General features: G+C 51.1%; 1 protein-coding gene across 1 annotated transcript in view; it reads left to right on the forward strand.

The window, feature by feature from the left end:
- The window catches only part of PEPD (peptidase D), a 126,813-nt gene that overhangs the window by 44,744 nt on the left and 63,449 nt on the right, over nucleotides 1–18,620 (forward strand). The window contains exons 8-9 of the mRNA XM_032249123.1: nucleotides 8,936–9,011; nucleotides 9,972–10,018. Of these exons, the coding sequence (XP_032105014.1) occupies nucleotides 8,936–9,011; nucleotides 9,972–10,018 (123 nt within the window). The remainder of the gene's footprint in view (nucleotides 1–8,935; nucleotides 9,012–9,971; nucleotides 10,019–18,620) is intronic.

Below are 18,620 nucleotides of genomic sequence, written 5' to 3' on the forward strand. Positions count from 1 at the left end.
GGGAGAGCGGGCATGTCAGCAATTGCCGTGTGCCTTCTTGGTTTTAAGCAAGACTGTATTAAATTGAGTCATTCACCGGTTTTAGAGCTGTTAATTACACAGAACGAAAGTGTCCTGCATGCATTAATCAGGCGGTGGGTAAAGTGTCTATTTCTGCTCCCCGGCCTCTCTGTGTGCATAGGAGATGGGAAGCTGTGGTTGGTTCACAGGTAGACCTGCCCCAGGATTCTACGTCCTGGGTAACGTGTCCCAAATTAGAAAAGATACGTAGATGATGACCTAAATTCTCGGTGCGTCTGTGAAAAGGATTCCAGTAGCTAGCGTTGCTCATCTTTGTGTCTTCATGAATAGGCATTTAACCCTACGCCAGCAAGAAAGCCACGTGGGAAGTGGGACTTCTAGGGGAGAGTGAGAACTTGAGTCACTGTGCGCCAGGAGGCAGGAGATGGATGTGGGAGCATCAGACAGAAGGAGAGGCGTAGCCAGGCCCTGGTCCAGCGTGGAGGTAGACCTCTGCCCCATGTCTGCCCGTCCCCTGCCTAGGTTTCGGGCACACTCAGCGCACAGCTGAGCTAAACCATCATTTTCTTCATGGCTCTAGTTTCTTTGAGAGGACTTATTGATTGATCCCCTGGAGGATATGTAATTCCAACCAGCTCTTTTCTTTCTGTCCTTCCCCTTGTGGGATTTTATCCTTTGCATCACTGGGTCATGGAGTATGGGAGGGATAGTTGGCGGAGGGGCGGTCCGGTGGTGTTGAATTTCCGCCCACCTGGCTCCAACCATTCCCTGCACATCCATCTCCAGGAGAGATGGATTTCCTGGCTCTTTAAATGAGTTTTGTTCAACACGGTGGCACTTTGATGCTTAGAGGCTGATTTTGGAAATCCTTCATCCTTGTCTCACTACTATTTTAATCAGTGGGATATTAGACCTCAGTTAATTGATGTCTTAATTCAGGGTTTAATGCTCAGAGGCAGTTCTGTGACTTGTGAATATTTAAGGAAAAATATAAGGTTGCTCAAATGTATCTTTGCCTCATCTAGTTTTTGTTATTTTAGGTCTATAGCAGGAGAGCAGGCCCACGTGGGGTAGGAGACTTTGCCTCCCAGCCTCCCTGTCTGTCTGAGCAGCCTCCAGGCATGGTGCTCTAGGTGTGGTGCTCCAGGCAGGGTGATGCCCATAGCATGGCCATGAGCTGGGGACTCTCTGTGAGGCTGTGCAGTGCCCATGTCTCCTGGCACATGTTTTCCTTGCCAAAGAGCCTGAGCTGACTTCTACCCAAACTTCTCTTTTTAGAGACAAAGTCTTGCTCTCTTGCCCAGGCTGGAGTGCAGTGGTGTAATCATGGCTCACCGCAGCCTCGAACTCCCAGGCTCACTCAAGTCATCCTCCCGCCTCAGCCTCCCGAGTAGCTGAGACTACAAGTGCACACCACCATACCTGGCTGATTTTTAAATGTTTTATAGAGACAGGTTATCGCTGTGTTGCCCAGCCTGGCCTCAAACTCCTGGGCTCAAGTGATCCTCCAGCCTTGGCCTCCCAGAGTGTCAAGATTACAGGCGTGAGCCACCATACCTGGCCTGCCCAAACTTCTTAGGTGGTGTCTTTGTCATCCTGTCATGAGTCATGGTTCTCTGTTGTTTCCTGGAGGAGGGGGCCTTTGTCCTCTCATGGGGCTGTCAGCCTTGTCGATCATACTAATAACAACCACCCCACACCCTGCCGGGGCAGACAAGGCTGGGACTGAGTGTGACCATGCCTATCTCACTCCAGGTCCCGGTGGACCCATGGAGGCTGGGGCACCCTTTTGACCTTGCCCACTCATGCTCAGCAACAGCGGAAACTGGCTCATCATATTCACGGTGGTGCATTCCTCCTGAAGAGGAGAAACCACACGGAATGCTGGAAAATGCTGTTCTTTTCTGCAGTCATCGTAAAAACAGTTTCTGGCATTTGTGCTCTGAGATAACCGGGCCAGGCTGGGACGCAGCCCTCTATGCCTGGCGCTTGGGCGAGACTTCAGGCCCACAGTGCCCTATAGATAATTGGTTAAGCCAGCACACAGCAGACGTCTATTTAAGCATAGATTCAACTGGGCCAGGCCAAAGCCCAGGCAGGCTGGTTTCATCAGAGAAGTACCTTTGTAGAATAATTTGCCCTGGTTCAGTTTGATTTTTTTTTTTTTTTGAGTCAAAAAAATATCCTGAGTAAACCAGCTAGAAGCCCAGTTTGCCACTTTCCTCAAAGTAAGAAAAGCAAGCAGGCCTCTGGGCCTTGATGGCAGAGATGCTTATCGCTTCTGCTGCGTGGAGGATGTGGTCCTTTCTCCTTTGGCAGATAACGACGTCTTCCCGTTCATCGCTGTAGGAAGATGCCCCAGCTGCAAGGGGAGGCGGAGTGGAGAGCCTGGGGTGTGGACTCCTGGCGCCAACCCTGGGCTGCTCTTCCTACCCGTGGGACTTGGCTGAGGCAGTGGCAGGGGGAGGTTGGGGGAGTGCTGAGGCCTGGGGAAGCTGTGCCTTGTTGTGCCTGGTTTGGCAACATTTCATGCTGCCCGGCTAAGCTTCCATGGGGTGGGGAGGGTTGGGTGGAGAGGCCTCCTTTTCTCTTTGAAATGAAGCCATCAGCTCTCCTTGTTGGAAATGAGCTGTTGTCTGGCTTCGGTGGAAGGCCAGGTAGCTTTGATGACACATAGTTACTGCGTGTCTGTGCTGGTGCTGGGACCCTGTCCTCCAGGGCTATATATGGCCTTTCAGAAGAGACTTAAATTAAAAGAATTGGAAGTGTTAGAGGTCTCTGAAGATTCATCTGTACTACTCAGGGAACACAGAGAAGGGACTTAGCCCAGGGTGGGGGCTAGAAGGGGGTGGTCCCTGACCCCCAGAAAAGTGTGTTTGGGGGCAGGAGTCAGTTCCAGGAGGGAGGGGCTGGGAGAGCGCGTGGGGTGGGTGGTGCAGATGACCTGCACCAGTGAGTTGTGCTCTACTAGAGGTTTACCTTCATCCTGAGGACACCTAGAGGCCACTGGACATGAAGGGAAGCCTGATGAGGTTTGCATTTCCTAAAGACCCCCAGCTGCTATCCGGGCAGGTGGACTGGAGGCCTGGAGACTGCAGGGGTTATCCAGGCTGGAGAGGCTGGGGCCAGATAGAGAGAAATGGGGGGGCGGCCGATGGAGATTATAGGGGGTGCCAAGGGAGGTTGTGGAAGGCAATGGCAGCTCTTGGCCATGGGTTGGATGGGGAAGCGATGGATGGATGCGATAGGAGAGGGCGTCTAGGATGATGACCGGGTCCCTGCTGAAGCAGCAGGAAGATGGCAGCCGCATTGAGATGAGGGTATGGTGGGGGTTCTCACATGCTGAGCTCCAGGGTGCCCAGGACCTATAAGTGAGTGCAGAGGAAAAGCAGGGAGAGGCGGAGGGAACCATATCTTCTGCGAGGAGGGAAGGGGAGGGCTGGCAGTGTGATGGGGGCTGAAGAGAGAAGCAGAAAGGGGAGAGGGGAGGGGAAGAGATGGGGAGTAAGTTCAAAATAGAACGCCAAAGCTGCTCTCCCTCCTCCCCAAGGCAAGGACTGGTAGGGCCCGGCAGGCAGCGTAGGGGAGGCCTGGCTGGAGGCGAAGAAGGGGCGAGTGAGGGGAGGATTCTTCACTTGTAGAGGAAGCTGTTATCTCGGTGGCGATGGAGCTGCTTGCCGGAGGGGCGGGTGCATGGTGGAGGTTGGAGCTGGGATCCCCAGGTGGGTGTGTGAACTTGGAAAGAGGACGTAACTTCTCTTGAAAGGGAGGGAGGAGAGGACTGCTGGGGAGTCCTGGGAGTTTGGAGGAGGAGAGGTGAGAGTGGGCCCATCTGCTGGCTGCTGTGCGCTCCAAGAAGTAGGAGTGGAATTCATTCATCTGCAGCGGCTCCCATGGTGGGCAGAAGTGGGGAGTAGAAATCTTAAGAAGGTGTGGGAAGTTGAGAGTAGCCCTCTCGCGGGTTCCCCTGCAGCTCACAGCAGAGCTAGGGCCTCACTGAGGTGGGTGAAGCTGGTGACTGGGGCTTGCTTGGCCATCGCCAGCTGCGTGACCTCCCCAGCAGCTCTCAGTGTTCCTGGAGCAGTCACAGGCTGAGCCCATGGGGATGGTGGGCACAGGGCCGAGGAGTCTACAGCGCTGGAAAGAGTAGTGGCCACAGGGAAGGACAGGGATCTAAGCCAAACGGAGGCAGAAGGTGGCTCCAGGAAAAAGTAAGGAGTTGGAGGGTGGGGGCTCCTGGCCCTCACCTGTATTGTCACCTAGTGATGGTCACTGCATTTGAGAAGAGAGACCTGCTCGCTGATGGCGGGTTCCCCGGGCTGGCGCCATGGACAGTGGCAGTGGGAATGACACCCAAGGGACCGTGAATGGGTTCAGATCTAGGGAGCCTGAGCTGCTGGCCCCAGTCCCACCCATGGCTCTGAACTCTCGCCCTCTGGGGATAGGAGCAAGCTTTCTGGTCCCAGACGGGACTGCACCCGCCATGCAGCGGCATCACAGGCACCTTCACGATGATTAACAGCACACCGTCAGGCTTCAGGGCTGCTGCCGCCAGAGAGGAAGGGCGTTCATTCGAGAACGTCTCCCTGGGCTTACGGGTTTGTTTTCTCCACATTCCCCAGAAGGTTCTGTGGTGTCGGGAAGGTGTTGCTGTGCTGCCGGATGCCTGCCTCATTTCCCAGTGACAAATGGCTGGCTGTCCCAGCTGTGTGGTGTCATGGAGACCGTGTGAGTCAGCGGCAGGCTAGCGTGGGCTGCTCCCGTGACGTCCCCAAGGCCTCGCTGCCTCTGATGGGGATAGGGGGAGCTGCTGGGCCCCTCGCCTTCCTGCCATCCTTGCCTACCTCTGGCCCTCTGTCTAGGCTGCCTTGATGGAGGCCAGCTCAGGTGGGCTCCTGGCCAGGCTGAGGAGGAGGAAGAGGAGATGCAGGAGAAGTGCCCTTCGACAGAGGGGTGGGTGCTGGTCTACATCCTCAGACACTCCAGCTTTGCTGACCTTGAGGGTGTTTGAGTTGATCCCTTTGTGAGAGCCACAGGTGGGCATTTGGGAGCTTTGCTGCAGATGGGTCATTTTTAGTAAAGAGAAAGGGGCTGGCCAGGGGGTGCACCGGGAACTCTCTGCCTTTGCACAAGGGACCTTTGTGCAGAGGGACTCAGCTGGGCTGCCCACCTCCGTTCTCCAGGTCTCGGCATTACAGACCTCTCTGACTGGGTGGCCAGCCCCAAACCAAAAGGGCTCAGGCTGCTCCCATCATTCCCTCCCATAGCACCCCAGCTCCTGCCCTTAGCAGCCCTCTTTCTGCTCCATCATTGTGTGTTTACCCGCACTGCGTTCCTCCTTCCAAAGTCTCTGTGCTCCATCAGGGGAGGACGTGGCCCTTTCACTCCACTCCATCACTCGTGCCTGGTACATCCAGCCAGCACGTACTTATTAGTGATGTGAAATGAATGAATGGACATTTACCGTTATGGACAGCAGCTCATTAAGGTTTTTACAGTGTTATCAAAGCAATGTGTGCCCTTGGTTTAAAAAGCCACTAGTACAAAATCACTACAGGAAAGCTAGGTTTTCATGAAACCAGCGACTCCTGCCAGCCCATCTCCCTCCACCCCAGCCCTCCCCAAAGTGAATTTTTTGGACTATTTCTGTTGCCCCCACCTGTCTTTTAATCATATGATTATTGCTGGTTCTTCCACAGGTTCCATTTGCCTTCTTGTCATACACACTTGAGCCTCCTTTAGTTCTTGCTCCATAAACTTTCCACCCCATCTTGCCTTTGCCCTGGGTGAGCTGAGGCTGCACAGGTGGGGCCCTGCTCTCTCTGCACATCTTTTCTCCGACTCCTGTCTTCACCTGACTTCTGTGGCTGTTTCCTTGTTAGGGTATGTAACATTTCCATTGCATTCATGTGAGCAGTAAATCTTACCTGTTTTGGGGGAGACATTAACTCTAAAAGGTAAAATAAATAAATAAAACTGTGTTTCCATGATCACTATGACCATGGTCTCTGCAGAGCTAAGGAATATATCAGGGCAGGAGTGCCTTCTCTTGGGTCACATGTCACAAGCCCAGGGCCTCTCTCAAGAGGAGGCTCCTAGCATTAAGAGCATACAGATTGTTTTTCTTATATAACCATCAGTTGTACAAAATCACTTCGTATTTTATTCTCTGTTTAAAGAATGATTTTCTTTATTTTTTTAATTAAAATTTTTTTTCATTAGAACAAAAGCAGCGCATGTGTATTGTTGAAAATTAGAAAGTTCACATAAACAAGAATTCCTCCAGTTCTTTTTAAAATATCCCAGATGTAGCCAGTATAGTTCCCATCTCTTATCTGGGTATTGTGATGGTTTTTCCCCAGATACTGAAAGACTGGGCTGTACCACAGCATCCCAGTTCTGGATTTGTATGGTCGTTCCCTTGTGGTGGCAGTTAGCTTGTTCCTCTATCCCCATATTTCTTGCAAACTGGAAGTTAGATCTAAAGCCATGGAAGTTGCAGGAATACATCCCAGGTGATGTGTACTTCTTATTGCACGACATTCAGACAAATAATATTTAGCTGACCCACAATCCGTGATGCTAAGACTAATCACTGGGTTACATTTTCCCCCTTGACCTGCAAAGTCATCTGCCTGGTGTTACTTTGGTACCATGTGAATAAATGCAGCCCTCATAATACATATATTTGTTTTGTTTTTCCTAGAGTTTTAATTTGCCTTTCTTTTTTCTTATAGAGAGAAGAAGCATATATCTTCTTCACCATATCACTGAGAACTTTAAGCTTCCTATTGACTTTATCTGCAGAAAGGAATCCATGCCATTCTTTTTGTGGATGTTTTTCTCATCCACATATTTTGAGTTCTCATTTCTACTGATTGCTTTCTAGGCTTGCTGTCCAGCATCTGATTATACTTTTGGATTGACTCTAGTTTTTAAAAATATCCCATTATATCACCTCTTTCTCTATTGGCTTGTGCTTTCTCCCTGTCCCTCCCTCCCCACTCTTCTACCCTTCTGTCTCTGCTGGAGTACATCCTTAAGTACTTCCCCCACTTCCGAGTTTTCGAAAGTCCGAAAAGGACTAGTTTATTTCTGTATTTGCTTAGTAGTTTGTCTGGCTGTGAAGTTCTATTATTTTTGCACGGAGTGCAACGAATAGGGGGTGAGTGTGACACAGCGGGTCAGTGCCCTTTGACATTGTTTCAGCTATGTGGCCATCTGTGAAATGGGAACGTGGTACCCGTTCCAGGCTGGTTCCATGAGAAGCTGAGTCTCTGAGCCGAGTAGGCAGGAAGCATATTGAGAAGTGCTCTCGGGATCAGCGCATGTGGTGGAGTGAGGGAGCAGGCTTGGGCTGTGATACTGTCACAAGGGCATCTTGGCTGATCCCATGGGGACCTTTGGCACTGGAGTGGCTCCCAGAGATGTCCGCAGTTGAAGCAAGGGAGCTGAATCTTCGTTCCCTCCATTGAATCAAGGAGATCAGTCAAGGGGTGTGGCCCCAGGGAATGAGTTGGGCAGTGCACCCAGCATCCACTGCAACTTACAGGACCTAGCATGGAGTGGATCCCCAGTAAATGGCAATTTAAAATGAAGAGAGGCTATATTTGTCTGCTGAGATTTCTCTAGCTTCGTAGGCGTGTCGTGAATACTGGGGGGTAATGTTTTGATGAGAATTAAGACATCCTACCTAAGGACATCAGAGCACTCCGCCTGGCTTTGGGGTGGGAGGTGTGGATGAGGTGGTGTCTGCAGGCTCTTCATTTCACTTGGTTTCCAGAACAAGCGTACCCAGCACTTACTGTGTGTCGAGCACTGTCCTTAGTGCTGTAAAAACACCAACTCCATTCTCACTGCAAACGTACAATGAAAACAATGTTCATATCTCCGTTTTTCAGATGGGGAAATCGGGGCACAGAGTAGGGCTCTCAGCCACACCACTGGGAAGGGGCAGAGCTGGACTGGAGCCCAGAGCCTATCTTCCGGGCCCGTACTCTGAATACTGGAGCATGGCTGCCCTTTCGGTGCCCACAGATCCAGGGTTATTTTCAATGGTTGGAGGTAGAAAATGAATACTTATCCAGCTCCTCTCTGTGGGTCTTACTTGCAGATGAGCTTGATTGCGACCACCAGAAACCTAACCACATTTGGGCAAATTAACTCCAGTTTGTTGGGAGGACCTGGGAGCCCCAGGAGTCCAGTTGCGGGAGGCACAGCCCAGCTGGGAAGGGACAGCAGGGTCCCCCGGTTGTGACTCCCCTGCGCACATAGACCACCACTCTCTCATCTGTGGCTGCCTCCTTCTCATCTACTCCTTGTCTCCTGCCTGTCTGCAGACCAGCTGTTCCCACATTTGTACCTGCACACACGGAGCTGGAATGGCTTCGGTCCCCTCATCTGACCCTGTCTCCCACCTGTGGGCAGGTGGGTGAGGGTGGGGAGGAAACGAGGCCTCTTCAGCCAACAGGGTAGAGCCTCGGAAGGTGGCAGGCTTAGGATTATGGCCCAACAGCCCTGCCATGTAGATTTCATCCCCTTTCCATGCATGGGGAAACTGAGACTGAGGGAGCAGCCTATGGCAGGCTGCAGCAACTGGGCTTCTTCCCCACCCATAGCAGCTTCCAGATCTTATCCCTGGAAACAGCCTGCCTGCCGGCTGGTGTTAAAACAAGTGGACAGCAGCTCTGCTCCCCGCTAGAGGTTTTCTTCTAGACTCTTCTATGCATCTTGTCACTTCTGGGCCTTGGTGGCCCCACTCTGGCCCCGAGTGGTTGCCAGCAGGCCTCACACAGCACCCCTTCCTGGCTCTGCAGGGTGTGGCGAGCCCTGAGGTCTCCCTGGAGGGCTCCAGCCTGCGCCTCTTGAAAGTTGAAAGTCACTGACGTGCTGCTTTCTTTTTCTGTCTCTGAAGCCGAGTGTTTAAGACGGACATGGAGCTGGAGGTTCTGCGCTACACCAATAAAATCTCCAGTGAGGCCCACTGTGAGGTAAGCACTGGGTCTGGCTGAGTGGGAAGCGTGGTGTTGCTGTGTGGGGTGAGAGAACCCAGTGAGGATGAAGGGTTTTCGGGTGGGCTCTAATCCCCAAAGGTCACACAAGAGGTAGGAAGTTTTACACAGGGATGGTTCCCTTTTCTGTTCCCTGGTGGACACAGGGCAGGGACAGGAGAGGCTCTGCCCCAGTTCCTCAGCTTAGGGCACCTGCCCATCATGGCTGTCATGGACACTAATCCTCAGGAAATTGTCCAACAAAAAGTCCCAAATCTGGGAGGGTAGGGTGCTCCTTCCTGATATCCCAGCAGTTCTCGGCTCATTTTAAAGAATCCTTTGTCCTTAACTATGGTTCAGGCACACTTGTTACCATCATCCATTTTCTGAAAACTTCTTCCAAACCTTCCCACTCTTCCATACCTTCCCACTTTACTGGAGGAATGAGACCAAATAAGGAAACACATGTCTTGAAAGATGAATATGGCCCAGCGTCTGCTCGGGAACGTTGCAGTTTTGTGTTAGGAAACAGACAAAGGTAATTGATGGGCAGCGTACTCTCTTGTACGAGTTAATGTTCTCCATGTCTTACGAAAGTTAAACAAAGGAGTCCTTTTAGTGATCATCATCGCTTTCATAGCATTAACTATTCACCAAGCGCCTCATGGTTAAATCCTCACTGTCCTTGGGCTGCTGGTGGCTTCTGAGCCCTAACTTGAGCCTTGGCATTTATCGGCTTCCAAATGGAAGTGCTTCGTTGCAGTTTAAATAAACCGTGTGGATTATGGAGCTTTTAAAAAGTTCTAATTTGTCACATGACTGTAGCACTGCGTGCACATATCGTTCCTTTTTTCTTTTGTTAAAGAAGAGGTGCTTTTGAAGAAGTGCTGCGTGTTATTTATCACACTGTGTTACTGATCTGCTTGATACAAATGTCTTTGCTTAATATCTGTCCTCCAGGTAATGAAAGCTGTAAAAGTGGGAATGAAAGAATATGAGTTGGAAAGGTAAGCCACCATGTTTCTCCGTGTAAAGATTAAAAGGTAAAAACCAGTAATTTATGTTCCCCGAGTGAGTAACAGATGAGACGCCACAGCGGCACATACACCTCGAATGGCGATTACGAACAGGGCTTCAGGATCACAGGCAAGGATTATTTTTCTTCTGACTCTTGGCAGTGTTTGATATAACGGTCTTCAGTGACTCTTCAGGGTGGTTTAGTGCTCTACCATTCTACTCTCGGACTTGGTTTCTGCCATTTGCAGGAAACTTGACCAAATTGCCGCTCTCGTGACTCTGAAAGCCTCCAGTAAAACAGCTTGCCATTTTTATGTGTAAACATTGCCATTGTGTCTGCTGTGCTCAGGCGACTGGGTCGAGGGATGGTTCAACGGCCCATAAAGAGCTCTGCAGAGCTCCATCGGCCTTCCGCTCCTGTTAGGCCTGCAGTGAGCTGGTGCCACCCAGGGAGCTTCCCGCGGCTGCCCAGCCGTGGCAGGTGTGGCCTGGCCAGCTCAGCCCCGCTCCAGGACCCAGGGGTCAGTGTGCTGCCACCCATGGTACGAGGAAGCCTTTGGGTCAGACCCAAACTGCCTCAGTGCTCAGTGGCTCCCTTCCCACCTGTGTCCCCTGGGGCAAGAGGCCCCCAGTCCGGGACCTCCCACCAGTGTTGGTGCCGCCTGGAAGCTCTGGGGAGGTGACTCTGAAGAGGCTGCCATTACCCTGTCCCCACCCCAGGCCTGCCTTTCCTGCCTGTCCTTGTGAAAGTTGGTTTCTGGTGTCCCTTCCCCCTTTGCAGAGCCCAAGTCCCCCCTAGATGTCCTCAGGGCCTACTCTCTGGCAGGGCCCTGGCCCTTGGGGTGCTGGCTCCATATCACCCTCCCAGCCCTCCTGACCTCCCTGCTTCATCAGTGGAGTGCAGGGCCGAGGTCGGATGGAGCGCGCTGGGGCTGCTTGGACGCTTTCGTTCACTGTAGCTGTGCTTGGGGGATGGGTGTCTTTCTAAAGTCTCACCCTGGAAGGAGTTCTGAGCAGTCAGCTGTGTGCCCCTTTCCTTACCCTACCCAGGAGGAGGTTGAAATGGCCTTGCCTGGATGCTTGGCACCCCAGGAGGGGGCATGTAACACACGTTCATCAAAAGCCCAGCTCTGTCAGCTGGGGAGGTTGGGAAGGGCTGGCAGAGCTACCCCAGCACTGGCTTCTGTGCGGTCTCCTGCTGCAGTGCAGCGTCTGTGGCCCGGCATTCCCAGGACCCCCGCACCCTCCAAGGATCTGGGATGGGAAGTGTGCTGGGGGGCTCCCCTGGCAAGGTGCGCTGGACAGTGGGGCCCTCAGATTGGCACTGCCCTGGAAACCCGCCCTGCCTTGAGTTGAATCATAGCTGATGCTTCAAATAAAAATAACTGAGAAATTGGGGCAGGAATAGCTGAGCCCCGTGTGGAGCCCTGCCGTCCAGATGGTTCCTAGGAGGGACCCAGAGCCTTCCTCCCCACAGCGTCCCAGAGCCTGACCCTGCCCAGCCTGGAGACAGGGCCTCGTAAGCTGCATGGGCTTTGGGTCAGGGGCCGGGGGCCCTGAAATACCCCCTGCTCCTTAGCCCTCCTGGCTTCCAGGCAATGGAGGTCTCTCTCTCTTTTTTTTTTTTTTTAACAAGAAATTTCTATATTCAAAATAATAGGAAAGTATAATGAACTCCGAAGTCCCCATCAGATTTTTGTGTTTAGTTTTGTTTGTAGAGCATTTTAAAGCCAAATCCTAGACATCATGTCATGGTATTTGTAAATACTTCGGTAGGTGTTTCAGTTGATGAGAACTTTTTTTTTTACTTTTACATAACCACCATACCAATATCACATCCACTATCACGAATGAACTGTAACTACTTGATGTCGTGAATATCTAGTCCATATTGATGCTGAACTCTTTTTAGCATTCGTTTGTTCAAGTCGGGATCCACACAGAGTCTACACAGTACACTTGGCTGCTGTTGGGAGCAGGGTGTTGTGAAGGTGAGCTCTGGGGAGATCTCACCTGTCTGCAAACCCTCTCTCCACCCCCATCCCAAGACCCCGGGTTGGCCTTGCTGCTGCCTCCTGTGTGGACCAGGGTGGCTCATGGAGAGATGATCTCGAAGCCAGAGGCTACAGTTGAGTGTGCCAGGAAGCTCTCAGCTGGGAGCAGCCACCCGCAGGGTACTAGTGGCATTGGGTCAGCGTGTGTGCCTGCTGTGCTCATGCTGTGCACCTGCCGTGCGCGCTCACCTGAGGCTGACCACAGGACATACAGGGGAAACAGTGCCTGCCGGGGAAGCTGTCCGATCTGTGGGCCCCTGAGAGCTTAGAGCAGGGGGTGGGAATGGGGACTGAGAAAGCAAGAATGAGAGATGGAGTCTGTTCCTGAGGGGACCGAGTGGGGAGAGAAGGGTCACCCCCTCTGAAGGTGGTGGGAAGATGGGTGCCTGGGAAAAGTGTCACATCATGGGGTATCCCTGGCCAGATTTGAGGAGGGTGCCTCCGATTGCTGGTGCCCAGGCTGAAGCCCCTGGGGCCATCTGCAGCCAGGAAGGTGGGCTGACACTTCTTCCACCTTGATCTCCCTCTCCAGGGCAGGATCACGCGGTGACGCAGTGTTGTGGTCCTTGTCCTGGAGAGCCTGGAGGCGCCTTCTTGGGGACCACGTCTCATTTATCTGCATGGTGTCTGACCTACCATGGGTGTCCGGAAACGTGTGGGTGGGTTCGATAAATGGATGGAAAAGAGAAGAAAAGGTTTTAAGCCATTTTTCTGGCATCTTCTGTGTCACTGGGAACTTGCGAATTCTTAACTAGTCGGGGAACAAAAATCTCTTCTAAAGCCAGTGTTTTTGGTTGCCTGGGGTGTGGCCCTTTGAACACAGGCTCAACTGCTGTCAGGGAAGGCTTGGAGGGGGGGCGGCTATTTACTGCTGTGCCAATCGCTGACTCACTGGGTTCAAAGGAAGCCAGCTGCTCTTTTATATATGTTAATAGCACCCTGCGAACAAGGTGGGCGTCCCTAAGACCTCAGCCCTGCACAGGGACACCAGGCAGAAAGGCAGGGAGCTCTCCAGTTCAGGACTAGGGGTAAGAGTGGGGCTGGTTTTCTCGAGGTGTGCATACTACCCAGCCCAGGACTCAAGAGATGCTGGCCCGGAGCCCCAGTTCTAAGCCTCATCTTTTTTGTTTGTTTGTTTTATTATCTATGATTTGTTATAAAATCTTGAGGGCATGTTAAAAAGGTGAGTGGATGGCATTTACGAAGACTCCTCCCCCGTGCGGCACCTAGGAGCGAGGGTTCAGAGGAAGTGAAAATCATTTTCCGCAATTGGGGTGTAGTAAATTGTGTTAAACCAATAAGTCGTCCACGTTGGGTAAATCGGGCGCTAACAGCATGCCCAATCAGGCCGTCCGTTTTTCTGCCTCCTGTTATGTTAGTGGTGTAACCAGCTTGTAGCCAGCTGGCGTGGGGGCTCACAGCCGGATCCATTACCTGCAAACGCTAATTTAGAGCATGCTCCATTGGCTGTGTAAGCGGGTCCCAGCTCACATTTGCCACAAGGAGATTAATAACTCAATGTGTTTGACAGCCTGGGGCCTTAATTGAAGTTAGGTTCTTTTTCTCCAAGCTGTGAGTGGGGCATTTGGGGCTCTTTCGTTTCCAGGGGGTCGTGAGAATCATGGGAAAGGGAGAGGATCTGTGTGGTGTAACCAGGACCATATGGCACTGTCCCCTCCCCAGCTGGGACCCGCCGGAGACCCTCTGCAGGCCCGGGCTTTTCTGGACGCTCCTGTCACAGGCAACAGTCCTCAACTGCAGCCTCCTGTCCCCATCAGTCCCTTGTGGGTGAAGGGCTTGCCCAGCTGTGCTCCTTCTCGTTCAAGGTCTTGGTGCTTTTCTTGCTGTTCGGCCAGATGGGGCAAGTTGTGATTCTGTGTGCCCAGCGCCGCTCAAGTGCAGATGGGCTGGGGAGAGGGGATGTGGCCTGAGGGTCTCCCACCACCGTAAATATGCCCCGGATGCCATGCACACACCATACACCACATACATGACACACATGCCACACCATACACACCACATACACAACCCACAACACACACATAACACACACCACACACACGTCATATACCACACACACATCCGACACCCCCACACATACTATACGCACTACATATACCACACACAACACACACGCTGCATAGCACATACCACACATGCCACATGCAACACACATGCCACACACCCCCACCATACACACCACAAACACACCACACATGCCACATACCACACACAGCACAACAGATGCAACACACACCCCACACATACACACTGCCCACACCATATGAACCAGACACACCACACACATCCCACACTACACACACCCCACACACACCCATGCACCATATACACCACACATACACATCACCACACATCCCCTCCACATACCACACACAGCATATACCACACACAGACCACACATACACCACACACTACATACATATGGCATGCCACACACACCACACACACCGCACATCCCACACATCGCATGCCACATCCACCTACACACCACTCACCCACCACACCCACACACACGGCACCACACACATGCACCACAGGTATACACACACACCACATCATACATACTACACACCACACACCCACCACACCCACACACACACCCACACCACACACATGCACCACAGGTATACACACATACCACATCATACATACTACACACCACACACCCAACACACCCACACACACACCCACACCACACACATGCACCACAGGTATACACACACACCACATCATACATACCACACACCACACACCCACCACACCCACACACACACCCACACCACACACATGCACCACAGGTATACACACACACCACATCATACATACCACACACCACACACCCACCACACCCACACACACACCCACATGCACTGGGCTGTTGGAGATGGGTCCCAGCCTATCATTAGAGCAGCCAGGAAATTCCATGTGCATGCCCACGCCCTAGGAGGGCAGTCCCTGAGTCCTGCACCCTGGCCAGCCATGCCTTGGGGCATTTGAGCTGAGCCCTTTGGGAAAGCCAGGGCTGTCTTGGGTGGAGAATTCCTGAGCCCAGAGCCGGTTCTAACTTATCTGAGCTATCCGATGCTGGCAGGGCAGGTCCTGTGTGCCTGGCCATCCCGCTCTGTCTACACCACCTGACATGCGGGAGGGAGCCAGGGAGCAGGCGAGTGTAGAGAGTCTGTCCGCCTGAGATTCGGCAGAGCCAGGCATCCAGGAATGAAGCTGGGGTTCCTGGGGTGGGGGTGAGAGTCTGTGGGACCCTGTGGCTTAAAGCAGGGATGGCTCATTTTGCTTCTTAGAGTAACTGAGGAACGGGAACTTGGAGAAAACCAGCATGGTATCCAGCCAGAAAGCTGGACAGAGAACCAGAGAGAAGAGCTTTCTGCAGACATGTAGCCTGCTCGATGAAGGACTAATTAGAGATTTGGGGCAAAACCAACGGAAATAGTGGTTTTCACCCAGCTTTTCAATGCTGAGTGAATTGCTCCTGGATAATCGCAGTAGGAATCATCAGGAACAGTGGTGCCTGTGAACACCTTTATGGATTTTCCTCCAACATTTCACCATAAACCTGATATTACCATCCATGGTAACTACACACTCATGCCTGTAGTCTCAGCACTTTGGGAGGCCAAGACAGGAGGATTGCTTGAGGCCAGGAGTTCAAGACCAGCCTGGGCAACATAGGAGACCTCTGTATCTACAAAAAGAAAAAAAAAAATTTAAATTAGCCAGGCATGGTGACGCACCCCTGTAATCCCAGCTGCTTGGAAGGCTGAGGCAGGAGGATCGCTTGAGCCCAGGGGATCAAGGCAGCAGTGAGCTGTGATCACACCACTGCACTCCCACCTGGGCAACAGAGTGAGACTCCATCTCTTAAAAAAAAGAAAAAAAACCCCCCCAAACCTGATGCTGACTGTTGATTTCAGATAAATATTATTTATCACAAGTTTAAGGAAGTAGCATTGTCTTCCTGGCTTACTAGATTTTATCAGGAAAGGATGTCGAATTTTATCAGCTGTGTTTTTGGCATCTCCCTTGGCCTTTTGCACGTGTGTGTTTAAGCAATCAATAAACTTCTTATTTTAGAATAGTTTTGGATCACAGAAAAGTTATAGGAACATTAGAGAGTTCCATGTATCTGGCACCCATTTCCCTTATTATTATTACTATTTTGAGATGAAGTCTCGCTCTGTCTCCAGGCTGGAGTGCAATGGCGCGATCTCGGCTCACTACAACCTCCGCCTCCTGGGTTCAAGCAATTCTCCTGCCTCAACCTCCTGAGTAGCTGGGATTTCAGGCATGTGCACCACGCTTAGCTAATTTTTGTATTTTTAGTAGAGACAGGGTTTCACCATGTTGTCCAGGATGGTTTTAATCCCTCAACCTCGTGATCCACCCACCTTGGCCTCCCAGAGTGCTGGGATTACAGGCGGGAACCATCACGCCCGGCCCATTTTCCCTATTATTTATCAGTAAAATTATTAACATTACTTTGGAACATTTGTTAGCCACTGATGTACACTATGGATACATAATTATTAAGTCCATGGTTTATTCCAGTGGCCTTAGCTTTTACCTAATGCCCTCCTCCTGTTCCAGAATCCATCTGGGAGATTACATCATGTTCCATTGTCACATCGCCTTAGGTTCCTGTGGGCTGTGACAGTTTCTCAGAATTGCCTTGGTTTTGATGACCTTGACAATTTCGAGTAGTATGGCTAGGTACTTTGAACAATGCCTTTCAGTTGTAGTTTTTCTCATCATAAGACAGGAGTTATAGGTTACTAGGAGGGAGAGCGCAGAAGTGCCATTGTCATTCCATCACGTCAGCATGACTTATCACTGATGATGTTGACCTTGATCACCTGAAAGGTACTGCCTCTCAGGTTTCTCTACCATCACGTCGCTCCCCTACCCGCTCTTCTGCACTCTTGGAAAGCAGTCACTGTGTACCACCCACACTTAAGGCATGCGAGTTATAGTTATGCTATTTGTGATCCATCTGTACAGATTTGTCCCTTCTCCCTTATTTATTTGTTCAACTTTTTTTAAAACTTGAAATTGTCTTTTTTTTTTTTTTTGAGACAGTCTTGCTCCATCACTCAGGCTGGAGTACAGTGGCATAATCTCGGCTCACTACAACCTCCGCCTCCTGGGCTCAAGCGATTCTCCTGCCTCAGCCTCAAGTAACTGGGGTTACAGGTGCCCACCACCATGCCTGGCTAATTTTTGTATTTTTAGTAGAGACACGATTTCACCATGTTGGCCAGGCTGGTCTCCAACTCCTGACCTCAGGTGATCCTCCCGCCTCAGCCTCCCAAAGTGCTGGGATTACAGGTGTGAGCCACCGCACCTGGCGTCTTTATTTTAAACTTATATTTGTATAGAACCATGGATATTTATTGTATACTTTAAATTATAATCCAGTATTCGTGATGCTCAAGCCCTTGCAGCTTTGGGGATCGAGGGCTCTTTCATTTGACTCCTGTGTCTTTCTGATGTACCCTGTCCTTTTGCTTTTTGAGCACTCCCTTACTTTCTGGCACTGCAAATTGCATTGGGCTCATCTTGTCTGTTCCCTGCTGCAACCCAGAATCAGCCATTTCACCAAGGATCCTGGTTCCTTTTATTGGAGAATGGTATTTGAAACCAAGATTGGGTGCTGGGTGCACCTTAGATGAATTTTATGACCAGACGTCCTGGTGCAGAGCCAGTGAGGCATCCCAGCGCACACCCTGCTTTCTTGTGGTACATCAGGACTTTAAGAAGCTGACATAGGAGGCTGGGCGCAGTGGCTCACACCCTGAATCCCAGCACTTTGGGAGGCTGAAGCAGATGGATCACCTGAGATCAGGAGTTCGAGACTAGCGTGACCAACATGGAGACACCCCATCTCTACTAAAAATACAGAACTAGCCAGGCATGGTAGTGCATGCCTGTAATCCCAGCTACTTGGGAGGCAGGAGAATCACTTGAACCTGGGAGGCAGAGGTTGCAGTGAGCCGAGATCCCACCATTGCACTCCAGCCTGGACAACGAGAGTGAAGCTCTGTCTCAGGAAAAAAAAAAAAAAGCTGACATAGGAGGCAGTATAGTAGAGTTCGTGGAGCATGGTCCCCAGAGACTGGCATTCTTGGTTTGGGTCCCGGCTCTGCTGCTTACCAGCTTGGGCAAATTGATAACATTACGTCAATTTCCTCATCTGGAAAAAAATTAATAGCACTTCATAGGATGATTAGGAGGATCAGACAAATGGATATACAGATATACCTCAAAGATATTGTGGGTTTGGGCCCAGACTACTGCAATAAAGCAAGTATTGGAAATTGTTGAGTTTCCCAATGCATATAAAAGTTATGTTTGCAGTATACTGTAGTCTCCTAAGGGTGCAATAACATTATGTCTCAAGAAATCAATGTACATGCCATAATTTAAAAAGACTTTATTGCTAAAAAAAAAAAAAAAAAAAGCTGATGCACACAAAGTGAATACATGCTGTTGGGAAAATAGCACC

This window comes from Sapajus apella, unplaced genomic scaffold (assembly GCF_009761245.1).
Source record: "Sapajus apella isolate SASKATOON/1434 unplaced genomic scaffold, GSC_monkey_1.0 scaffold68, whole genome shotgun sequence".
Classification (NCBI taxonomy): Eukaryota; Metazoa; Chordata; class Mammalia; order Primates; family Cebidae; genus Sapajus; species Sapajus apella.